We start from the raw sequence: 27,290 nt of genomic DNA on the forward strand, positions 1-27,290 counted from the left end.
TTTCAGTTTTCATATTTGTTAAATTTTCAAAAAAAACAGTTATAAGAATATTTTACAACTTCATAGGTGTTTAGACTTTTAACACTTAGCAATAAATTTTAAAGCTTTCAGAGGTGGGAGGGTTGGACAACAAAAAAAGAAAGAAAACAAGTATTTTAAACACCCCATGCCTATAAGCTTGTAACTTGCATCGATTGCTCTGTAATTTGCAATGTCTGCATTAAATTTCGCAAAGGTTTGCTTAAATTTTTATAGGGATATGGACATTTTAATTAAAAAAATTTTGTATTACGTCTTTTGCTATAAATTTAAAAATATCCAATAAAGTTAAAAAATATTTTAAGAGGAATATAAGAGGTTTATTATAAACCATTTAATGATTTCTTTTTAAAATTCTTTCGATAGTTAATTGACGATTTTTATGTTGAAATCGGTAAGTATTAATATAGTTTATAGTTGTGGTTCTTAGCTATTCAGTATAATTTATGCACGATGTAATTTTTAATTACAATTATTTATTTACACCTAAACTGGACAAATTTTGAATTTTATACTCTTTACCATATACTTTTACAATATAATCTTATACTTTTTTATGAAATAATAATCTACATGTTTTTCTGTAGTGAAATCTAAAGTTTTAATTGCTTTTATAAAGTAGAATCAAAGAAATTAAAATTATATATTTTTTAAAATAATTTGTCTTTAGTAAAAAATATTAAAACTGGAGCTTATAATGCATAAATATGGTAAACTTAAAGAAACTTAACTGACGCGAGCACAGCATAAATTTCATTATTTTAACTTGTCTTGATTCGATAGTTTTCTTATTTTAATTATAAACTACGAAGTTTCTTTTTAAGTAGTCTGCTAATTTATACTAAATTTAGTAAAGAGATTTAAATAAAATATTTAAAGAATGTCAAGGCTTATAAAAATATTTTTGATTGGAAGTGGAATGTAATGAATTGTTTTAAAAAAGTTTACATTGTATGCAAAATATGCTTATTTTCAATTATTTTAGAAGTGAGTAGATCTTAGCTTAAATGAAAGTTCTCAAAATTCATTGAATTGTATTAAATACTCCAAAAATGCCACACTACTAAAATTTTCTTTATAATGATTCATAAATAAAAAAAAACAAATTTAAATCAGTATAGTAAAACTGTATTTGATTCTTTTAATTTTCCAAATATTAACCTTATATGTACAATATTTAATAATTTTTTCCCCTTCAGAATGAGTGAAAGAAAAATCCAAATAAACAAGTGAATATCATTAAATTGATGACAGTTGACCATATTTGCTATGTGACTGATTCAACTTGTGATTTTATTATTATTATTATTTTTTTTAAAGACAAAAATGCAACATTTGCAGAGGTGCCACATATCTGACAAGCTCAAGCAAGAAGAAGAAAGACATAAGTAAAATTTGTTTTCACTTTATACAATCTCTGTAAAGATTCAAATTTTGCGTTTTCTGCGCCATGTGAAGCTCTGAAGTACAAATCCCTTTTTATAGAAACTTCAATAATGTTGCTGCGGAATTTTAAGATTTTTATTTAATGAAAGGAACTTTTAAATATCATTTGAGATACAAATTACATAATATAAATGTGCAAATCTGTTAGTTATAAACTAATAAAATATATAGAAATTGAAATAATTTCAAAAAAGACCCAAAATTTGAATCCGTATTTTTTTTCTTCTTTTTAACATCGAAAGATTAATTTAAACCAGTCAACATCTATCTTATTATATAAAACGCTAATACGTACGTATATATGTATCAATAAAACCGATGATATTTCTTTTCTCGCGCTGGCAACAGTTTTCATTTTTAATTCATATGCTTCGGCGCGCAAGAGCACGTAGTGAGCATCATATGGCTAATCCATGTTATATAAAACGCTAATACGTTTTAATTGATAGGCTTCGGCGCGCAAAAGCACGTAGTGAGCATAATATGTCTAATCGGGTGAATTCTCACCGAACTATCAAAAAAAATTCTCACAAAATTATCTTCATCGAACCCGATGCTTTACACCCGGCGTTCAGTACTATTTCATATTGTCTTACAACACATGGTTTTAGCCCTCTGGTGGGAAAGATTTTAAAACAAAACTTACAACAGTTACTTTTCTCAACTACTGAAATTTAGAATACAGTGATTAAGAAAAATATGTGACCTGTTTGCAATTTCAAATTAATATCGAAATGCACATGTTTAGAATTTTCTACAGTGAAAAGTTTTCGGAACTTCAGTGTTCAAAAAAGTATACTAAAGCTTGACGTTAAGAACGTATCCAATGAGCGAGCAAAGCGAGCATCGGATTGCGAAGCAATCCGAAATGAACTGCGAAAGCAGTTCCGGGGGTTGGCGAGCGCCAGCGAGCAGGGGGCGAAGCCTCCTAGTATTATTTAAAACGCTAATACGTACGTACGCATGTATGTATCAATAAAACCGATGATATTTCTTTTCTCGCGCTGGCAACAGTTTTCATTTTTAATTGATTGGATTCGGCGCGCAAGAGCACGTAGTGAGCAACCAGATAACAATAACCAGAGTGAGCATTATCAGGTTGTTCAATTCAGATTCATGCACTAAAAACATGACAATATTTAATTTAAACTCAATTAGGAATTAATTAATTAATTGAAGTGAGAATGCTTTAAAAGGCCGCTGTTGAATTGATATTTTTCTACTGGGAGCTACCTAAACGTCTAAAAAACGTTTAAGTGTTTGTATTGAATGCATTGAATTTTTTTTATATTTCGCGTTTATTTACGCATTGAATTTTCACGCTTTAAAATGCAGAATATTAGTGAAGCAATATTTAATAATTTATTTTGCTAATATGTTTCTTATTTAGCTGATGTTTTGATTTTTTCACCATGTACAATCTAAATAGCTAATATACTTTTTTTAAAAGCCAATAAGAACATTGATAGAATTCTTCTACCTAAGTACAATACTATGTCCTTGATTACAAAATACTATGTCTTTGATGATAATATATTATGTCTTTGTGCTAGAACATTGTGTTCATTGGCGGGCGAGCGCAGCGATCCATGGTTCACGGCGTGAACCACATAGGATTGCGTAGCAATTCTCGGGGGTTGGCCAGCGTAAGCGAGCAGGGGGCGGAGCCTCCTATTATTATATAAAACGCTAATACGTACGTATGTAACAATAAAACCGATGATATTTCTTTTCTCGCGTTGGCTACTGTTTTCATTTTTAATTGATAGTCTTCGGCGCGCAAGAGCACGTAGTGAGCATCATATGGCTAATCTACGTTATATAAAACGCTAATACGTTTTAATTGATAGGCTTTGGCGCGCAAGAGCACGTTGTTGTTGTTTCCAATCCCAGCTGGGATAGCGGAGCTATACCAGCTCCATGAGGCCATGAGTCTTCAAAAAATCGAGGAAAAGGAGAGGTCTCTCAAGAACCTCTTCCATGATGAAACCCAGGCAATCAAGCAGATGGTGAGGACTAGCCTCGCTGGAGTTGCACTTTTTAAGAGATGGAAAAAGTTTAATTTGTCCACTGAAAGTGAGGCTCTTAGTGCAAGAGCACGGAGTGAGCATCATATGGCTAATCGGGTGAATTCTCACTGAATTATCAAAAAAGTTCTCACAAAATTATCTTCATCGAAGCCGATGCTTTACATCCGGCGTTCAGTACTATTTCATATTGTTTTACAACACATGGTTTTAGCCCTCTGGTGGCGAGCACCAGCGAGCAGGGGGCGAAGCCTCCTAGTATTATATAAAACGCTAATACGTACGTATGTATGTATGTATCAATAAAACCGATGATATTTCTTTTCTCGCGCTGGCAGCAGTTTTCATTTTTAATTGATTGGATTCTGCGCGCAAGAGCACGTATTGAGCAAAATTAAGGTTTAGAATTGCTTCGGAGAAATTTGAATTGTTAACAATGACTTAAACAAAAAGTTTTATTTTAACTGATAAATACTATATTATAATTTTTACTTTTTCTATGACTATACTCATTTTCTTACTCTTTGTTTTTTATACATTTTATATTTTTGTGATAAAATAAAGAACTTATAGTTGTTCTGCTTCTGAACACTGATGAAAACGCAAAATGATGGGTTTCATCAACAATCAAAAATATCTACATTTATTATACAAATTCCATATTAGGGTGGCGCCATTCAGAGAATTAAAAATACAAAATTATCTTTAGCGAAGCCGATGCTTTACATCCGGCGTTCAGTGGCAGACTACTATTTCATATTGTTTTACAACACATGGCTTTATAGCCCTTTTGTGGGAAAGACTTTAAAACAAAACTTGCAACAGTTACTTTTCTCAACAACTGAAATTTAGAATAGTGTGATTAAGAAAAATATGTGAACTGTTTGCAATTTCAAATTAATATTGAAATGTACAGGTTTAGAATTTTCTACAGTGAAAAGTTTTCGGAACTTCAGTGTTCAAAAAAGTATGCAAAAGCTAGACGTTAAGAACGTATCCAATGAGCGAGTAAAGCGAGCATCGGATAGCGAAGCCATCCGAAATGAACTGCGAAAGCAATTCCGGGGGTTGGCGAGCGCCAGCGAGCAGGGGGCGAAGCCTTCTAGTATTATATAAAACGCTAATACGTACGTGTGTATGTATGTATCAATAAAACCGATGATATTTCTTTTCTCGCGCTGGCAGCAGTTTTCATTTTTAATTGATTGGATTCGGCGCGCAAGACCACGTAGTGAGCAAAATTAAGGTTTAGAATTGCTTCGGAGAAATTTGAATTGTTAACAATGACTTAAACAAAAAGTTTTGTTTTAACTGATAAATACTATATTATAATTTTTACTTTTTCTATGACTATACTCATTTTCTTACTCTTTGTTTTTTATACATTTTATATTTTTGTGATAAAATAAAGAACTTATAGTTGTTCTGCTTCTGAACACTGATGAAAACGCAAAATGATGGGTTTCATCAACAATCAAAAATATCTACATTTATTATACAAATTCCATATTAGGGTGGCGCCATTCAGAGAATTAAAAATACAAAATTATCTTTAGCGAAGCCGATGCTTTACATCCGGCGTTCAGTGGCAGACTACTATTTCATATTGTTTTACAACACATGGCTTTATAGCCCTTTTGTGGGAAAGACTTTAAAACAAAACTTACAACAGTTACTTTTCTCAACAACTGAAATTTAGAATAGTGTGATTAAGAAAAATATGTGAACTGTTTGCAATTTCAAATTAATATTGAAATGTATAGGTTTAGAATTTTCTACAGTGAAAAGTTTTCGGAACTTCAGTGTTCAAAAAAGTATACAAAAGCTAGACGTTAAGAACGTATCCAATGAGCGAGTAAAGTGAGCATCGGATTGCGAAGCCATCCGAAATGAACTGCGAAAGCAGTTCCGGGGGTTGGCGAGCACCAGCGAGCAGGGGGCGAAGCCTCCTAGTTTTAACTATTATTTCTGAAATACAATGCCAAAAAATGTAGAGAAATTCTTTCTCTTATGTAGAAAATGTTAAGATATTTCAGTATCTGACAAAATATTTCGAGACTAACTAATTCTACTATACTTAAATAACTAATTATACGGATTATTCTCTTAAGCCTCCTTTCATCGGCAAAGATCTTGAAAAGTAAGGGAAGTTTCTGATATTTTAAAATATGTATTTTCTTTTGAATGCGCCTAACCACCCAAGTAGAATTTCTTCTCATGAGAAATTGTAGTTTGAATTCAATTCAGGGCGACCCCGCAAAGAGTTTGCAGAAGGAACTCTAAACTGTTAAAATATTAAGTAAAAAACATGATAACCACCAGCATAAAGAGTTCATGCTGAGTCTAAGAGAGTGGGATATGGTCGCAGTACTTCTCGTACGCTCCCCCCCCTCCCTGTGGATAATAATCCAAATTTACACCATTTGTGAGTATTATCTTTTTCAGGTAACTTCTTTTGTCTCTTAGAAGCAAATGTATTTCAGAAAATTATTAATTTTATGGTGAAAAAAAAACTTTTCCGAAAGAAATGTAAATTCTTTATTTATATTAAAAAAAAGAAAAAAGAGCGGTAATTTTTCATGATCAATGATATCCTGCCTATGTAGGCTTTTCCTTCCCCCACAAAACACCAATGTGGGATAAATTAATGTACATTAATCCACAAAAAAAAAAGCTGCATATGAAAATAAATATCTAAAACAAAGTATTTATGAGCATCTATGCATTTTTTTATTTTAGATTTAAGCAAACAAAAATCTTTTCGAATATAATTATTTTTTTTGTTTGTTTAAAATTAGTTTCGTTTAGTTTAAAAAATCATAATAAGAAAAAAAAGAACAGTAAATATTATAAAACATAAGTATGATCTTTTTCATAATTAATGATTGCCTGCCTATGTTGGCTTTTCCTTCCCCCACAAAACACCAATGTGGGATGGGATAAATTAATTTATGAGTATCTATGCATTTTTTTTTCACTTAGATTTAAGCAAAAAAAAAAAAATCCTTTTAAATATAATTTTTTTGTTGTTTAAAATTTGTTTCGCTTAGTTAAAAACTCATAATAAAAAAAACTAATTTTAAAAATTATTATAAGAAAATCTGCTTTTTAAAAACCATAATAAGAAATCAGCTTACAACTACTATCTCAAATTAATAATTATTAGAAAGGCTCTAAAAAAATCGTGTTCTTTTCTGTATTGTGTCTAAAATTTTCGTCCGGTAGATTTCCTCCAAGAATCGAACACACTGTCAATGTCACACTAAAGTCATATATCCATTCATGTGGTTCAAATAATAATAAACGACTTTCTTAAAACCTGAAATACGGGTATCCAGTCACCTGGTGGTTTTTTTCAAGAAGTAACAATTTGTAGCAATTGTAGAAGTAGTGCCAAATTGCAATTTCGAAGCGTCTTTAAAGTTTCTTTTCCTTTGGAAATTTATTTGTATAATGGCTACCACAAGCGTGAACTACAGTGATTTCTTACTTGTTTTCAAAGCTTTACAACTGAAAGAAAATGACCCAAATGAAATAATTTGCCTTTGCGGGCTTGAAAAAGAGGATACCGCTTTCTCAAAAGATAAAGAAAGAGATATTAAAAAAAATTATTGATTCGGCTAATAGTTTGGGATTACGACTGTCTTTAAGGGATGATTCTTTTCAAATAGAAACTATAATGGTACCAACAAGGAGTGATTATATTTCATCAACTAAAGGGAAAAAGTTGTTTCGAAAAGAAAGGATTAAATTGCAAAAGATTTTTCACGAAATGTCACCTTACAAGAGATTAGTTTGGTGTGGCCGCCTTCTAATTGAATTCCACGAAGAAAACCAATGCTGTCAGTATTTATCGTCTGCTCTGAAGTTTTATGTGAAAGCGATTGAAAACGTGGAAAGCGCTCGCCTTTACAGTGGCCTTCCTGTTGATATGAAAATTCAAGAACTTTTAAGGCTTTCAACTAAATTTCGCGTTCACCAGAGTGTATTCCTCGAACTGTTGAGATTGGTAAGCACACCTGCATATTATTATAGATCGGTTCAGACTATCGATGATGTTTCATTGTTAGAAGATATATTTAGAGCAGCAAATGAACTTAAAGTAGATATATTGGCATTATGGAAAAAAGTAGACAATATATCTTACTATTTATTTAAATGTTTTATATATCGAAAAGTAGAAACTGTTATTCCATTAATTAAATTTGGAAAGACAGAGAGCATATCAATATGGAGTGGTAAATATTTGATGTCATCATTGTGCGAGTAAGTATTATTATTTTTCTATTTAATTATTCTCTGTTTGTTAAACCATTATGCTTCATCTCAAATTGTTGAGAGTATGAAATTGTGAAATATTCTATAGATAATTTTTATTTAGATAGATATTATATATTTTTTAGATATTATACATTTTTTTAGATATAATACATTTTTAGGTAGATATTATACAATTTAGATATATTATTATACACCATTTATTTATTTTTTTAATATCAGGAGCAAAACCCTACAAATTGCCCAAAAATGTGGAAAACTGCTTAATTTACATTTCTCCGCATAATCACCGAATATCGGCATAATTGTTTTTTATTTTTTCGCAAAATATCTTTAATCACAGGATAAACTTTTTTCTTTTTCTATTACAGTATACAAAAAATTGTAATTAAATTTTTGGAAAAAAATTAAATATATTTTTTTTGTTTTATTTGCAGGCTATCGGCATAATTTCTATCGATTATATTATTCATGTAAAATCAATTTTATTATTAATTGTACTATAATTAAATTATCTTTCGGTTCCACTGACGTTACAAATCCATTTGCTTGCAGGGTCTTAAAAAACGGGCAAACAATTTTCAAGAGAACTTTTTATAAAAATAAATAATCACAAATAATAATAATAATACATTGACTAATAAATAAATTTAAATGAAAATAAATAATAAAATTTAAATTTGATTAGCAATTTTAACTAGAAATAATTTTTGAAACCTGTAATAGGTTTGTATTAAACCAATAATTAATTTATTTTATTAATTTGGTTGTTATCATTATGAAATCATTTATTATTTATAAAATAATTAATTACTATTAAATAATTTCTCTATAAAGAAAAGGAAATAGAAGATTGAAAAATGTATTATTATGCTTTTTTTTTCCAATAACAATATGCGGAATAAATTACTAAAAAGATTTTAACTTGTATCCGCATTTCTCAGCGAACTTTAAAGTTCAAAATAAGGTTACCACAAATTTAAAAATTACTATTTATTTTTCTCCGATAACTTTGACATTTTATAATATTTCTTTCGCGAAAATCGTAATTCGGTTAATTTAGTCAATTTGATTTCTGCATACGCCAAGAAGTAATAGACTAAAAGTTGCTGCCGACTTGCAAATTCAACTGCCTAAAATAAAATCTAATTTTAAGACTGGTATCGATGAAAGAATGAAAAACAATATTATTATTCGCAGCAAATTCACATCTGCTAATTAGCTTTTTTTAAAAGTCAGTGTTCCACCAAAGGAAGTTTAATCATTTAGGGCTGAAAAAAATTGGAAGCTGCTGCTTCAGAGAATTAAAATTTTAATAAACTTTACAAAATAGAAAGAAAAAAACCGAGCATCTTTAGAGCTATTGGTCTGATTATCATTATATAAAATGCTTTGATAATTATAAGTTTTTAGAAATATGTGTAACAGGTATAGGTATTTTAATAATATAATCTGTTATATTTTTATATAACAAGTATTTTTATAATAAGTATTATAATTTTAGAAACTTACTTTTTAAAAATTTTAGAAACTTACTTTTTTCCAACAAATTCGAATTCATCCCAATAGACAAAGTTTTAAAAAGCTGGGTTTTGTAGTTTAACTGCTATAGCATTCCAAAATTTTTTTACCCACGTTTCACATCTTATCTTTTAATTTATTGGATAAAATAAAATAATTCCTTCACGAAAAGTAATAAGCCTTTGGCCCAGAGACAAATATGTAATATAGAGGAGCGATGGATAGAGTGTTCCCCAGTGAAGAGTGCTATAGCTTGTATAACAATTTTTCTGTCACAAATTTCATTTATCAAAATTTTTTTCCTCTTGTGATTCCTATTTCTTTTTATTGTTACTGACTTCAGGGAGGTAATCCTAATCAATCTTTCACCCACCCTAAGTATAATAAGAACACCTTAAATAAAAATATTGGGTTTATCTCTTATATCTGAACTATTTTTTTGACGATTAACTCCCCTAAATGTCTAGTCAATTTTATATGTTCAATTTGAGACTTCAAGTGTGCGTAAAATTCTGTTAAATAAAAATAAAAAAAATTCTAATTGTAAGCAATTTCAACGCGAATTGAAACATATTGAGAAATTCGCGGATTTTCGAAGAAAAGAGGACAATTTCGAGGAAATTCGGGCCGCGACAGACTTGCAGCCCTATAATCATAACTTTCAAAATTATTTAAAATTGAGGCTTGAGTACTGCTTGTCTACGATAGGTACTCTGCCAGACATTTGTCTGGAGCTGTGGCGGTGACTATGGTAACGAGGTATGATTATTTCAAGTAGGGATGCTGGTCCCTCTTTAGGACTGGTTTCCGCGAAAGAAAAAGAGACCTCCTCATCGAAGCCACCCTCCCTAAAATGCCCTCTTCTTGTTTCCATAGCACCAGACTGCCGCAGACTTAATGGCGGTCAGAGTACCTATCTTAGACAAACAGTATAATTGGTAAGTGTTATGCAATTGCAGTGCGAATAAAATTTTAATTAAAATCAACTGCAGTTGTAGCTGCATAATAGTAAAATAAATAAAACCTGGAGAAGACCTTTTTTAATTGAATTTTTGGTTAATTTGAGTAAAAATTATTTTAAAATTTGTGAAAATTGCGGCATTTGTGAAAAAGAGACAAAGTAGTCTTTTTTGAGCATATCAGAAAATTTTTAATTTTTTGTTGAATTTTTTAATTTGCTTTAGAAAAAAAATTTAATATGAAGGGATTTACAAGTCTTAACATAAACATTAGTTATACCAATCATCCATCTTTGCCTGGAAAAAGAAGCAAATAATGAAACCCCTCCACCATTAGATGCTTACACAATATTTGAATGGCCTCCCATTCTCTTTTTCATTGTGATTTAAAATTTTGATCACGTTCTGACATAAAAAACAAAGTAACAGCCACAAAATTAAAAAAAACATTACTAGATAATAATTATAATAACGAGTTATAACTTTGAAAATGCTATATTTGGAACCTAAAGCGGTAATTGTTAAAACTAAATAACTTACAAAATACGACGCAGTATTATTATTTTTACTTTTTTTCTTCCAAATAAAAGCGGAAGAAATTTAACTTGTTTTTGTTCATAAAATTTAAGGTTAAAATTGAATTGAGCAAGGAATATTTCATACAGCAGGTCGGGCAGGCGCTGAACTCGTGTTCGTGTGATCGGGTGCTCAAATCCAACAGACCGATGAACCCCAGAGTCATTAATAGTGACTACTGAATGCCAAATTCTTTTGGAGTCACAAAGTCCTCCAAGTTAACAAAACAAATTAATACCTCGAGGCGTACTGAGCCAGGAGCTCTTTAGTCTTCTGAATTGGGTTCACAATTACAAGGTCACGGAGTGGAACATTAGTACACGCAAACTCAAATTTAGGTAAGCTGTTAAGAGACGGTTGTAAATTAAAATGCTTTACAGCAAATCAGCATTAATAAATAGCTACTATAAGCTATTTTGTTATTAATAATATTCTTTTCATTAATTATATTTATTAACAATATTCTTTGCACTTAAATATATTGAAAGAAAATAATGATAAGCCACGCTTTCAAATTGTGCTGTTATCAAGCGGAAGTTCTAGAAATTTGAAAAGTTTTATCTAGAAATTATGCTAATAAACAGTTTGATGTAAAAATATCGATTTTGGACAACTGTGGCTTATCATTATATTACACCAACCCTTAGATTTTGCTGCTTTTAAACAAAATTTTTTTTCCCTGTTACAGTTGTGCTGAGTCAGTAACAGTGAACAGTGACTATAGATACAACCCCACAACATTCCGCTCTCTGCAAACTCTGCGTTTGTTTTTTCTAGCAAATTCCGAACACTTTAAACCAACTACAGGACCCTACGCACTGAAGTTATTGTGGAATAGTATTACAGAACCATTCCTGTGTCAGGAGGAATTCAAAAACGGTGTCATAGCAATCCAACCGTTTGATGAGCATTATGATCTAAATGTCGTAACTGCAGCATGGGATTGGTATGTAAGTCATGTACTGGGAAACGTTCTCTCACCCAGAGGGCCAAGATCTCTGGCCCATCTTTCAAGATGTTCCGTTCGTCGGCAACTGGCGACATGCCTTCAGCTTCCATGTGGTGTTGACCAGCTTGATGTTCCGAAGATTCTAAAAGATGATATTCTTTTGGAACATTAAAAGCCTTTTACCAGTGCAGAGCTGAAAAAGATGTGTAATTTCTATGAATAAATTTCAATCTAATAAACAAATTGCAATTGTTAATTCTACATAGTTTCGACTCAACACCAAAGATGAACCTTCCCAATTTTTCCTAGGAAATTATTAAAACTCAACACTGCATTTTTGCTATACAAACAATTAAATTTTCCTTTTGTTGAAAGTATGTTAGCTATAGCATTTTGTAGGAAATTAATTTTCAAAACTCGAATGTTTTATTTGTAGGTTTTATAATATAGAGTATCACTTCTATATAAAGTATTTTTCGTGATTTTTTGCACACGAGCAGGAAAGTATTATACACTTAAATGCATATAAAATATGATTCTATTAGTAAAATAATAGAATCATATCAGACAAAAGAACCTAAAGTTGCGATGGTGTGTAGAAAATGTAATAATAATAAGATTCGATTCCTCTTAGGCCGAGAATATTAACAGTAAAACTTTCAACAGGGACTGCAACCAAATTGTCCACAAAAAATAAGTACCTTTTAAGCACTTAAAAAATATTTTTTTAAAAATTTTTCTAATTAAAAAAAGTCACATTTTTTTTCTTCTCTGTGTTGAAACTTTATTATACAATTATATGTATAAAATTATCAAAATAGAAAAACACTTTGAAAGATTTTATAAAATCATTTGAAAATAATAAGTTTCAGACAAAGAAAAAGATAAAATTATCAAAGAACTGATTTTATTAGCCACCATAAAACATTTTATGCACGATTTTAAACATATTCAATACTGAATTCCTCATTATTTTTTTTAAATTACTAATTATTTTATTCAATTTATATACAAAATTAATTTAATTTCGACTTTACAATTAGTTGAAATTTAAATAAAAATTATAAATGTACACTCAGCAAAAACATTAGAATTTGTAATTATGTTCAGTATTTCTTTAATGAAATATTTCAAAAATTCTGAAATAAAAAATGTAATCAATATTGTAGCTAAAAAAAAATTTTCTGAAGTAAATTATTAAAATATGGTTAGTAATATATTCATCATATTTAACAAAGTTGAGATGATCGAATATTTAATTTCAATTATTTTTAAGTCAAATGGTAAAGACATAAATTATATTATTTTGAACTGACATTTCTAAATCACATAACATTTCTTACAGCATTTGCTGAATGTTAAAATAGTGAAAAGCCTTTCAGTTCATATTTTTTTTTAAATATTCCCTTTAAAAATTCTAAAAACAAGTCTTTAATCATAACTCAAAAGTATTAAAAATAATAACAAATCCAGTAGAACAAAACTATAACGAAAGAGCTAAAATATTTTATACTACTATTAATGGGTGGTCCGTCAGGTACGAAATCTTGCGTTTAAAAAAGCTCAATTAATTCAAATGAATAACAAGTAAAATAAAATAAAAAAATTTAAAGTCAATTCCTGCTTAAGTAAAGAAAAGAAAAATTTTATTTTAGTTTTTAGTAAACAATTACAATATTTTCTCTCATTAAAAACTAAAATTAATTAATTAAATTTAATTACTGAATTTACATTTGAAAATGTTATTTTAAATCAATGTTGAAAGAATTGAAAATGTTATTTTAGATCACTGATGTTACTTTTAAAATATGTGAAAAACTGAATTGGTTATAGTAAAATTTAAAACAGTGACTAACGCTTTTATAACTCCAGAAGCGCTATTGCTAGTGTGGTGAAATTTAGAGAGCGGGTGCAAGAGAAAATTTCAGCGAAAAAAAAAAAAAAAGCGTACGAGAAATTAAAGTAATAAAAATTCCGTTGACTCAAATTTAAAGTGAAATTATTAAATTATATAATTTCATTAGAAATTATCTGAATATGATCGAATAATTGTTCGGTTCAGTTCGTAACATTTAAATAATAGTTAATAAGATGATTTTTTCCGGGCTTTTTCTCTGGAAAATGTTCTTCTTTTTTTCCTCCCATATGATTCACTGTTACAAACTCACAGCCACAACTGTTATAAATAATAACATATTATACGGTTTAACTGTATTATTTCATATGATGGCAGATATTACCATGGTAGAATAACAGAATCATGATAAAAAGAACACCGAAAAAAAAAGCACCAGAAGAAAAAGCCACAAAAAAGCATCTCGTTAACTATTATATAAATGTAATGTTCGATTCGACTCAGGTTATTCAATTTTATTTACGTAATAAATTGTAAAATTAATAATAACGATTTGATTACATTAAATTCCACAATTGTAATCAATTGTGGAATTTAATGTCATCAAATCGTTATTCAATCATATTTAGATACTTTGCAAAAAGATATTTAAGATGAAAAGTTTAATCTGGGGTGAACTAAAAAGAATTTGTTAATACTTTACATACTTTTGGTTGTAAATACAATTATATAATAATATAATTGCTATAAATAGTTTCTCAATTAACAAAAGTTCATCAAGATAAAATTTTTTGATGATTTAAATTTTGTTTAAATTTGATTTTTGTTAAAAATATTGACGAAAATGATCAAATATTTCAGTTAAGTACAATTTCCTTTCTAAAAAAAATAGTTAAGAAAGGATTATTTGTATATTATATCACAACACAAAAAGTGGAATTATTGAAATTTAGAACTGCTGAAGAGTGGCAGTGCATTTGATAGATAGAATGAAGAGAGTAAAGTTCTTTTCTGCAAATTTTTATTTAATCCTTATATATTATTTATTTCTTAAAAAATATCTAAATATGTTCGAATAATTATTTAAATACGTTAAATTCAGGTTCAATGACCTGAACAGATCGTCACAATTTTACATTAGCTAATGAGGTGCTTTATTTCAGGACTTATTTTTTCTGTCATACTTATCACGAAGTCATACTTATCACTAGTCATAGTAAAGCGGTTTCCAAAAGTTAGACCATAGAGTAACGCGGAAAAATTACTAAGGCTTCAAAAGTTAGAATTTTTTTTTTACCAGTAGTTATATTTATATCCATTCAATGAGCCGTGGTGGCTCAGGGGAGAGAGCGTTTGATATCAATGAGGTGAGCCAGGTTCGAATCCCAGCAATGGCTGATTGAGACGAATTTCTCCTCCGGCTTGCACGACCACGCCACAGCACTGATATAAAATATCCTCAGTGGTAGATGGATCATGGGTTAGAGTCAGTTCTCTTGCGTCGGGCTAACCGTAGGATGTTTTCGTGATTTTCCTCTCTATGTAGCGCAAATGCGGTTTAGTTCCATCACAAAGTCCTCCACGAAGGCAATTTCTCCCTGTACTTAATCTAGAAGTACCCTTGTCTTTTGTATTGGGTTCAAAATTACAAGCCAACGGAGTAGAACATAAGTACTAGTCGTAAACCCAAAAAAATGGATCGGATGTTCAATGAAGGTTATAAAATGTAACCAAGCAAATAATTCATAATTTATTTAATATTTCAGTTGTCTATATAAACTTAAATGATAAAAAAACACGGAATAAATTATGAGAAGGGTCATTTATAAAAAAATCAATAAACTAATCACTAATCATAAGGTTCAATCAATAAGCTAATCAATAAAAACATTTAAACTCTTTTCTTTTCTTGAATTCAAAATAAAATGACTAAATTCAAGGAAAAAAAGTTATATTTTTCTGATAACTATTCTGAATCCTTACAGTTCTTTTTTAAAATCCATAATTCAGCATATTTTATTCATTTTCAACATGAGCATACACCCAAGAATAAATTTATAATTTAAAACATTTCCTTCTTCGCACTAAACACAAAATTATTTTTTTTTCTTGGTTAGTATATTAAAGGCTGCTAATAGAGTTTCATTTAAACAATGGGGTTCAACCAAGAAAGCTCGATTGTCATAGTTTTCATATTTAAAATCGGAAAGAAAAAAAATGGTAACCGCTATTCTAGTATTCTTTCAAACAGAGTATTCAGGCAGGTGTTTCTTTCAAGCACTTATCTTATAGTGATTTACTAGTTAATTGAGAGGGGGAGGGTAGTACTGACCATTCATTTCATATCTTGAAAGCAATAGATTCCTTCCAAGAATCGAACACACTGACCATGTCACACTATTTACACATATTTCCATTCATGTGGTTCAAATAATAATAAACGACTTTCCTAAAACTTGAAATACGGGTATCCAGTCACCTGGTGGTTTGTTTCAAGAAGTAACAATTTGTAGCAATTGTAGAAGTAGTTCCAAATTGAAATTTCGAAGCGCGTTTGAAATTTATTTTCCTTCGGAAATTTACTTATATAATGGCTGCAACAAGCGTGGGTTATCGCGATTTCTCGCTTGTTTTCAAAGCGTTCCATCTGAAAAAAAATGCTCCAAATGGAATGATTTGCCGTTGTGGGCTTGAAAAGGAGGATACTGTTTTTTCTAAAGATGAGGAGAGATATATTGAAGAAAATATTGGTGGGTTGAGATTATTTCCCAGTGATTCTTTTCGAATAGAAACCATTATGGTACCAACATGTGATGACGACTTTTCATCAACTAAAATTTTGAGAAAACTTTTTCGTGGTGTTAGGTCACCTTACAAGATATTAATGTGGTGTGGCCGCCTTCTGATTGAATTCCACGAAGAAAACCAATGCAGTCGGTATTTATCGTCTGCTCTGAAGTTTTATATAAAAGCGATTGAAATCTACAAAGAGGCTCGCTATCTTTTACATATCCGTCCTTTTCATATGATAATGAAAAAACTTTTAAGGCTTTCATCTAAATTTCGCGTTCACCAGAGTGTATTTCTCGAACTTTTGAGATTGCTTAGCACAGATCGATATGATGATCTGTCTGATTTTCTGACTGACGATGAGGTTTGTGTGTTAGAAAATATATTTAGAGCAGCAAACGAACTTAAACTAGATATATTGGTGTTATGGGAAAAAGTAGACAGCGGATCTTACACTTCATTTAATTGGTTTATATATGAACACGCTGAATTTCTTATTCCATTAATCAAATTCGGAAAGATAGAGAACGTGTCAGGAGTGAGTGGTTTTTGTTTGCAAATTTCATTGTTCCTGTAAGTATTATTATTTTTCTATTTAGTTATTTTCTGTCTGTTAAACTATTGTTCTTCATCTCAAATTGCTGAGAGTATGAAATTGTGAAATATTCTATAGATAATTTTTAGTACCATTTATTATTTTTTTATATCAAATGCAAAAACCCTACAAATTGGCCAAAATCGTGGAAAACTGCTTAATTTACGGTTATCCACGTAATCACCAAGTATCAGCAAAAGTGTTTTTTTTCCACAAAATGTCGTTATTTACCAGATACACATGTTTTTTTTTATTACAGTATTTAAAATATTGTAATTAAAATTAAAAAAAAACAATGAAACGTATTTTAAAAAAAAAAAATTCTGCTTTACTTGTTTTGCAGGTTATCCGCATAATTTCTATCAATTACTACTATTCATGTGAAATAAATTTTATTATTAACTATACTCGAATTAAGTAATCTTTCGATTTGACTGAAAAATCCATTTGCTTACAGGGTGTGGAAAAATAACTGACAAATAATTTTATTATTAAATTTATTTTGAATTTTATTCAAAAAATAAATTATCACAAAAAATAATAATAGTAGATTTACTAATAAGTAAATTAAATTGATTATAAGTAAGAAAATTTAAATTTTATTAACAAAGCAGCAGCCTTAAGCAGAGGTGCAAATGTTTATTGAAAGCAGTGGGCCGCAAGTCTTTAATCTCCATTCACGTTGAAGTACTAAATTATTAAACATGTGAAACTCGATCTAAATCTGTGGCTTAAATTTAATCGTGATGGTCACTCCCATTTTGTTTCGACGAGATAAGAGCAATCTTGAAGTACTAATTGTGTTACCTATTTTTCTTCCTTTATTTTTTGAATGAGAGTAACCTTTAGATTATCTATAGAAAGTCAAAGACCGTCTGCTGCTATGGAGACAAGAAATACCGCATTCTAAGGAGGAGAGCTTCTTTCACCTCTGATTTCCTTCCTCTCGACTCCCTGAATCAAAACCTGTCTTAAATAATGATCCGGCAGCCCTACATGAAATAGTTAAGCCTTGTAACCATAGTTACTGCCACCGCTCCAGAAGAATGGCTAGGGGAGTTTTTTTTACATAGACAAACTATACAATTTATCTTATCTTATTCATTTTTAGCTTATGTATATATTATACACCAAAAATTATTCAAAACTAGATTAGATATAACTCAAGGACTGCAAACTTAACTGTCGGATATAAAACCTTATTTAAGATTGAAAATGGTAAAACGAGGAAAAATCTACATTCCTCGAATTAAATATTTTAAAAATAGTCTGTTTTTAGGTTATAATATTCGTAATTACCTTAATAAACTTTAATCGTAATGTCAGGGTTCCGCCGATGGAAGACATTTAATATATACACACTAACGCTTTATATCAATTAGTTTTACAATTACAATTATAGAATAATTATTATAAGATTATTATAGAATTAATATAGAATTAATAATTATTATAGAGTGAAAGGTTTTAAAAGACAAATATTTGTTAATGTTTAATATTTAATCTATGAAAAAACATAACACATATTGAAATCTAACGAATAGCCCCTGATAAATTTCGTGACAAAAAAAAGGAAAAAAAAATTGAAGCTTGATTGATTTCCGGATTTTAGAAACACCTTCTAGTTTTGCTTTTCAATCAAATTGGTTTCGATGTCGTTCATCCCACCTGTCTCACTAGTGATTCAGCATATATTGATATCATTTTTGTTTCGTTCTTACTTAATATTAATTTGCTTGCGACAATTATTTTTTTACGTATTAATTGTTTAAATATTAATTGATTTTTGAATTGACAATTTCAATCATCTCTTAGGTATTTAAAACTGCAGCATATCACATGAAAATATTAAATATATATCATTTTTACAATAAAGTAAAATGAAAAAGAATTCTGATCCTTAGGAACAGATATTAAATAGTCTCATGATCGAATGATGGAGCCTAATTACCTTTTAAACAAATAAATTTTTTTTTTTTACCTTTTAAACTAAAAATTTGCTTATTTTTATATAACTTATTAATACTCAAATTATTCAATAGATGACATGACAACGAAGTTTTTTTATTTTTTTATTCAGTAATTTATTTACATTTTTTCCAGTTCTTTATTTATTTTAATTTCATTAAATTAAATGCACACGGTTAAAATAAAAACAAAGCTGTCAAATTTTTACATATATAGTTTCGATTTATAACTTTAAGAAATTGCTTCGACTTTGATTAGGAAATTTAAAAGCCTTATTAATGAAAAAATTGAGAAGCCTTATTAACTTTAAACACATAATAACAACAAAAAGGAGTTAAAAATAGAATGATCAATAAACAATAAAATCGTAAGCTAACTAAATTAATTAATTTCGTGTACGAACTATAATATTACAAATTAAACATATTTCATATTTAGGGGAAACATGGAAAATTTGATCATACAGGAGTTTTAGACAATTTTTTTCTCATGTTGTAACATTTTTTTAGCTGATGATCATTTGATTTCAATGCTTTATTAAACAAAATTATATGTTGTTTCTGTCTATTAGCAGTAAGTAAAATTAAAATTAAATTACATTTGTTATATCAATTTTATCCGGAACAGACCAAATCAAGAGTTTTGGCAAACAGGCCAGTCAAAGAGGGAATTAAATAGTGGCCCGCCATTTAAATAAATAAACAAAACAAAAAAATCTCAATGTATATATAAAAAACTGCTCAAATCTTTCACGTTTTGATTGATTTACCAAAATTGATTTAATAGAAACATTTGCTTACCACCATGTGAAAGATTTATGTCTTCTTAATATCCTACAAAAAGTTGATATAGAAATTCCTATTTCATTCTCTTACGATTGATTTGAAAAATAACAGAATTAAATCAGCTACAATAATTAAATAAAGTAAACAATTATGCTAGTTGAAACATTTAGGATGATTAAAGGAAAGAAAAGCTTTTATAATCAATTTGAAAAAATATCTTCTGAATTTTGTAAGAGAGAAAAATTCGAATTGAACGAGTCCCAATTTAAGGACAGTATGGAAATCTCAAGACAGATTCTAACAAGACCCTCCCCCTATCTACAGCCCTAGAAATGTTTTCTTGTTAGAAATTTATGACCAGAAATCAAACAAAAGGGTGTTTCTGTGGATATCTGATATTTCCGAAGTTAGGAGAAAAGAGGCCCTAGGCAATATCAACAGTGTAAAGTGAGGAGGCTATTTAACAACTCTGTGGGTGGTAGCTACGAAAGTGGGGATATTTTCATCAGTAGAAAAGCGTTTTATTGCTCTTTTGGTTAGAAAAGTGAAGAATAACAATTATTTTATGTTTGTAAGCACTTCGATTAGATTTTGAAAAGCATCCAACTATGTAAAAAAGAAAAAATAATCTGAATAAATCTCTGAATAAAACTTTAAAAAAAGTGGGATCTGGTGGCCCTCTTGAGTTATAAATAATAAATGAGTTAAAATTTAAAAAAAAAAAAAAAAAAAAAAAAAAAAAGACAATTAATGCAATGAGATTTTAGACTTTTCGGGGGCCCCATCAGAACTCGGGGCCCTGGGACAGGGCCCAATGAGCCCATCCTTAAAAATGGCTCTGGTTCAAAATTACAAGGCTACGGAGTTAAACTTTAGTAGTCGTAAACCCGAAAATTAGGTCAGCTGTTCAACGACGGATAGAATAAAATAAAATAGCAAGATATACAAATTTTTATATTATTTTGTGGAAGGTAATTTTAAATTGTAAAATACAAAATTTGAATAAAATTGATTGAATAATTAAAGATAAATGAAATTTAAACAAACCGACGTTTTTAAAATTTGAACTCAGAAACTAATCGATCGATTGCTCTGAAAGTTTGTGTTTTGAAATTAAAAGGATGTAAAAATATGTAGAACATGCAATTCAATATATTTATTATTATTTAATAAACTAGTAAAAAATAGCAAATAATTATTTAAAATTATTTTTGCTTAAAAATTTGTGCATAATTTTTTTTTTCTTTTTTTTTTTGTAATTTAATGTATACATTTTTCAATACACTCAAGAAGTTCTCGAGATAATGCGCAATAATCGAAGTATGAAGTTAAAATTAAAGGACCCAAACTTTCCATCTCTCTCTTTGCCATAACTTTGGACACTATCATCTTCCAGATTGCGGCTGTTTCCGCAGTTTGAAAATTAAAAACCTAAAACTAAACTTTTGACAAACTTGCATGTTTATCCTGAACAAAATGAGCTTTAGTGCTCTTTTTCGTAAAAATATGGTATTGACTCTTTATACGTGAATATACGATTAAATCAAAAGTTAATCAAGGTGTTCCCTTTTTCCATTTCATACACTGTACATAAAATAAGTCAATGAGAATCTGTTATGTTGATTAATATATATTTTAAGATATTGAATACGAACAGTTTAATTGTTTCTCTGAATCAATCAACAATCTTTTTACTACTAAGAAAATGATAAAAAAAAAATAATAAATTAAATATGCCAAAAAAATTAAAATAAATTACAAATATTTTGTTAATGTTTGTTTTTCTTTTTTTTCCGACTGCTTATTTAATGCGTTGATTAAAATATAAACCTTGAATCCGAAAAAGTAAATGATTTTCCTCATCTAAAAATATTAAAAAAATGAAAAAATTAAAACTGAACTTTTTTTATTTTATTCTTTTACTTTCATTTTGCTTGAAAATTTCACAAAACAATTATGTGATCCCATAAACCATTAATAAACATGTTACATAAAAAAGAATTTGTAAAGAGGACCTGCCTCTCTCTCTCTGTCCCTCAGGCTTTTGTCAGTTATTCTCTCAGTAAAGAGGGGTGATTATCTATCCCCTCCTCAGTTCTCGAGAAAAAAGAATAGCAGTTTGAAAGATAAGTTTCCAAGAAAATCAAGATGTGTTTGAGGGGAAAGGATTTCTATGGGTCTTCGAAAAGTCTTCAATTTCAACCATGTCTAATCGCATCCGGACTCTAGTTTAACAATGTATGAGCAAAGTTAGGAGTAGTGCAGTGAAACTACAATTACATAGAATTTACAATATATTTTTCTAAATTTTGTTACTAATTCTTAAAAATAAATAAATAAAAAGTCAACTACAAAAATTTTTATTAGGCATTTGTAAATGAATTTTTGACATTTTTTAGAAAAAAAATGTGACCAGACTATTTTCCCGACGAGACTTTAAATTTTTCCCGATGGGGGGGCTGGCCATGCCCGACGGGGGTATCCAGCCCCCCCCCTGACCCCCTACTGGCGCCGCCCTTGGTCACCTGGTGGTTTCTTTCAAGAAGTAACAATTTGTAGCAATTGTAGAAGTAGTTCCAAATTGAAATTTCGAAGCGCGTTTGAAATTTATTTTCCTTCGGAAATTTATTTATATAATGGCTGCAACAAGCGTGGGTTATCGCGATTTCTCGCTTGTTTTCAAAGCGTTCCATCTGAAAAAAAATGCTCCAAATGGAATGATTTGCCGTTGCGGGCTTGAAAAGGAGGATACTGTTTTTTCTAAAGATGAGGAGAGATATATTGAAGAAAATATTGGTGGGTTGAGATTATTTTCCAGTGATTCTTTTCGAATAGAAACCATAATGGTACCAACATGTGATGACGACTTTTCATCAACTAAAATTTTGAGAAAACTTTTTCGTCGTGTTGGGTCACCTTACAAGAGATTAGTTTGGTGTGGCCGCCTTCTGATTGAATTCCACGAAGAAAACCAATGCAGTCGGTATTTATCGTCTGCTCTGAAGTTTTATATTAAAGCGATTGAAATCTACAAAGAGGCTCGCTATCTTTTACCTATCCGTCCTTTTAGTATGATAATGAAAGAACTTTTAAGGCTTTCATCTAAATTTCGCGTTCACCAGAGTGTATTTCTCGAACTTTTGAGATTGCTTAGCACAGATCGATATTATAACCTGTCTGATTTTCTGACTGACGATGAGGTTTGTGTGTTAGAAGATATATTTAGAGCAGCAAACGAACTTAAACTAGATATATTGGTGTTATGGGAAAAAGTAGACAGCGGATCTTACACTTCATTTAATTTGTTTATATATGAACACGCTGAATTTATTATTCCATTAATCAAATTTGGAAAGATAGAGAACATGTCAATAGAGAGTGGTTTTTGTTTGCAGTTTTCATTGTTCCTGTAAGTATTATTATTTCTCTATTTAATTATTTTCTGTCTGTTAAACTATTGTTCTTCATCTCAAATTGCTGAGAGTATGAAATTGTGAAATATTCTATAGATAATTTTTAGTACCATTTATTATTTTTTTATATCAAATGCAAAAACCCTACAAATTGGCCAAAATCGTGGAAAACTGCTTAATTTACGGTTATCCACGTAATCACCAAATATCAGCAAAAGTGTTTTTTTTCCACAAAATGTCGTTATTTACCAGATACACATGTTTTTTTTATTACAGTATTTAAAATATTGTAATTAAAATTAAAAAAAAACAATGAAACGTATTTTTTAAAAAAAAAAATTTCTGCTTTACTTGTTTTGCAGGTTATCCGTATAATTTCTATCAATTACTACTATTCATGTGAAATAAATTTTATTATTAACTATACTCGAATTAAGTAATCTTTCGATTTGACTGAAAAATCCATTTGCTTACAGGGTGTGGAAAAATAACTGACAAATAATTTTATTATTAAATTTATTTTGAATTTTATTCAAAAAATAAATTATCACAAAAAATAATAATAGTAGATTTACTAATAAGTAAATTTAATTGATTATAAGTAAGAAAATTTAAATTTTATTAACAAAGCAGCAGCCTTAAGCAGAGGTGCAAATGTTTATTGAAAGCAGTGGGCCGCAAGTCTTTAATCTTCATTCACGTTGAAGTACTAAATTATTAAACATGTGTAACTCGATCTAAATCTGTGGCTTAAATTTAATCGTGATGGTCACTCCCATTTTGTTTCGACGAGATAAGAGCAATCTTGAAGTACTAATTGTGTTACCTATTTTTCTTCCTTTATTTTTTGAATGAGAGTAACCTTTAGATTATCTATAGAAAGTCAAAGACCGTCTGCTGCTATGGAGACAAGAAATACCGCATTCTAAGGAGGAGAGCTTCTTTCACCTCTGATTTCCTTCCTCTCGACTCCCTGAATCAAAACCTGTCTTAAATAATGATCCGGCAGCCCTACATGAAATAGTTAAGCCTTGTAACCATAGTTACTGCCACCGCTCCAGACGAATGGCTAGGGGAGTTTTTTTACATAGACAAACTATACAATTTATTCCTGATCAGACACGAAAGCAATAATATTAATTCTTATTTCTGAATTTAAAATTTAATTTTTTATTTATTTATGCACTTTCTTTTCAAAAAAAAAGTCGGAAGAAATTTATCTTGTTTTACTTTATAAAATTTAAGATAAAAGTTGAATTGAGTAAGGAATATTTAATACAGCAGGCCTGTCAGGCGTTGAACACGTGTTCGTGTGAACAAGGGTTCAAATCCAACAGACCGATGAATTCCAGTGTATAAATGGTGAGTGGTGCATGCTAAATTCTCTAGGAGTCACAAAGTCCTCCAAGTTAACAAAGCAAATCAATACATCGGGGAGGGCACTGATCCAGGAGTTCCCTAGTCTTCTGGATTGGGTTCAAAGTTACATGGTTACAGAGTTGAACATTGGTAGACGTAAACTCAAATATGGGTCGGCTGATCAACGATGGTTGTGAATTAAAATACTTTACTGCAGATCAGGATTAATAAAGAACTACCATAAGATATTTTGTAATTAATTATATTCTTTTCATCAATTATATTTATTATATTCATTTATTATATTTATTAATAATATTCTTTGCACTTTAAAAGATGACAATAAAATAAAATAATAATAAGCCACACTTTCAAATTGTGCGTTATCAGGTGGAAGTTGAATAAATTTGAAAAGTATTTATCTAAAAAATTTTGCTAATGGACTGTTTGATGTGAAAATATCAATTTTTGACAACTGTAGCTTATCATTATATTTGCACCAACCCATTATATTTTAGTAATTTTTAATTATATTTTTTTCCTGTTACAGATTGTCTACGTCAACTGATTTTGACTTTGACTGTGAATACAACTCCACAACACTCCGCGCACTGCAAACTCTGCGTTTGTTTTTTCTAATAAAGTCCAAATTCATTAAACCAACTACCGGACCTTACGCACTGAAGTTATTGTGGAATAGTATAACAGAGCCATTCCTGTGTCAGGAAGAGTTCAAAAAGAGTGCCAAAGAATTCGAAGCATCTGATCGATTAACTGCAGCATGGGATTGGTATGCAAACCATGTGTTGGAAAACGTCATCTCACCCAGAGGACCAAGATCTCTGGCCCATCTTTCAAGGTGCTCCGTTCGTAGGCAGCTGGCGACATGCCTTCAGCTTCCGTGTGGTGTTGACCAGCTTGATGCTCCGAAGATTCTAAAAGATTATATTCTTTTGAAACATTGAAAGCTTTTTACCTGTGTAGAGCTGAAAAAGCTGTGTAATTTCGAAGAATAAATTTCATTCTAATATGTAAATCGCAATTGTTAATTGTGCATTGTTTTAACTCAACTCCAAAGATCCTTCTCCATTTTTCCTCGGAAATTATTAAAACTCCACGATACATTGCTGTACAAACAATTAAATTTTCCTTTCGTAGAAGATATGTTAGCTATAATATTTTGTAGGAAATAAATTGTCAAAACAGGAATGCTCTATTTGAAGGTTTTATAATACAGAGCATCGCTTGAATATAAAATATAGATAGAAGTGATTTTTTGCACATGAGCATGGAAGTATTGTACACTTAAATGTATGTAAAATCTGATTCTATTAGTAAAATAATAGAGTCATATCAGACTTAAGAACCTAAAAATGCGATGGTGTGTAGAAAATGTAATAATAATGAGATTCGATTCGTAGGTCGAGAATATTAACAGTGAAACTTTCAACAGGGAGTGCAACCAAATTTTCAACAAAGAATAGGTACCTTTCTTAAGCACTTAAAATATATTTAGCACTTAAAAAAAAAAATTTTCTCATTAAAAAATTTTTTTTTTCTTTCCTCTCCGTGTTGAAAGTTTATCATTTTAATATGTATGTATAGAATTATCAAAATTGAGAAAAACCCTTTAAAACATTTTATTTCATCATTTGAAAATAAAAAGTTTCTGACAAAGAACTCAATTCTTGATTTTGCTAGTCAACATAAAAAATATTATGTACAGTATTAACTATATTCAATATTGAGTTCCGACTTCGAATATTAATTTTTTAAATTAAATAATTATTTTATTCAATTGAATAAAAAATTAATTTAATATTAAATTTGCGATGAGTTAAAATTTAAATAAAACTTTATAAATGACACACTCATCAAAAACATTTACAAGATGAGTATTTGTAGTTTTGTTCAGTATTTCTTTAATGAAATATTTAAAAAATTTATTCAATAATTCTGAAATAAGAAACACAATGAGTATTGTGCCTTTAAAAAAAATTTCTGGTGCAAATTATTAATATATGGTCCCTATATTCATCATATTTAACAAATTTGAGAATATTATTTCTTTTCTCCAATGCCTACCTGTGTTAACATCCGTCAATGCAGGCATATACAGGGCGGTTTTGTTGGCCTCTCTTTCAGGGGCACCATATTAGGCGGGTCAACGTCGCTCCCACAGTGAGGACAGATAGTACAGAGAAGGAAAGAACATCCATGCCTTGCCCGGGATTCGAACCCAGAACCTTTCTGATGCAGGGACAGTTCTCAGCCCCCTACACAGGCCGGTTGGCAATTTTAGATTATCGAATATTTAATTTCAATTATTTTTAAGTCAAATGATAAAGAGATAAATAATAATCACATAAGATTTCTTGAGGTATTTGCTGAATATTGAAATAGTGAAAAGCCTTTCAGTTTATACTTTTTTTAAAATCTTCCCTCTAAAAATATATTTATAAAGAATACCGGATGTCAACTTGACAGTTCTTTGCCTTCAATTCAAGTTACAATTTCTGGAATTTCATCAATGAAAATATTTTAGTTCGTTGTTACTGTCAGCAGTGGAGAATACCGGATGCCAACTTGAATTGAAAATTTTTTTTTATGTGTATTGAAAATTTTTTTAAACATTTTTTCCAACTTGAAAAATTTTTTTTATGTGTATTGCATCGTAAAAGAGCCAACAGTTTAAACAAAGGGCGAGAGATGTTGCTTATAAGCAACGGA

The 27,290-nt window shown here is 29.7% G+C and overlaps 2 protein-coding genes across 3 annotated transcripts; both read left to right on the top strand.

The window, feature by feature from the left end:
• The first annotated feature begins 6,243 nt into the window (after positions 1 to 6,243).
• Positions 6,244 to 12,038, top strand: LOC147802191 (uncharacterized). Its single transcript, XM_087154250.1, has 2 exons — positions 6,244 to 7,778; positions 11,535 to 12,038. Exons 1-2 carry the CDS (start codon positions 7,192 to 7,194, stop codon positions 11,965 to 11,967), a joined length of 1,020 nt encoding a protein of 339 aa, XP_087010376.1. The 5' UTR covers positions 6,244 to 7,191; the 3' UTR covers positions 11,968 to 12,038.
• Positions 12,039 to 16,152: 4,114 nt separating this feature from the next.
• LOC147802192 (uncharacterized) lies at positions 16,153 to 25,596 on the top strand. 2 transcript variants are annotated; one of them, XM_087154249.1, is made up of 2 exons: positions 16,153 to 17,013; positions 25,111 to 25,596. In XM_087154249.1, the coding sequence occupies exons 1-2, from the start codon at positions 16,241 to 16,243 to the stop codon at positions 25,523 to 25,525; spliced, it is 1,188 nt and encodes a 395-aa protein (XP_087010375.1). In that variant the 5' UTR covers positions 16,153 to 16,240; the 3' UTR covers positions 25,526 to 25,596. The 2 variants fall into 2 exon arrangements, with proteins under 2 accessions (XP_087010375.1, XP_087010374.1); XM_087154248.1 differs by lacking the exon at positions 16,153 to 17,013 and adding an exon at positions 22,181 to 23,197.
• The last annotated feature ends 1,694 nt before the right edge of the window (positions 25,597 to 27,290 follow it).

Source organism: Parasteatoda tepidariorum, chromosome 10 (assembly GCF_982258835.1).
Source record: "Parasteatoda tepidariorum strain Cologne lab strain chromosome 10, Ptep-v5.0, whole genome shotgun sequence".
Lineage (NCBI taxonomy): Eukaryota > Metazoa > Arthropoda > Arachnida > Araneae > Theridiidae > Parasteatoda > Parasteatoda tepidariorum.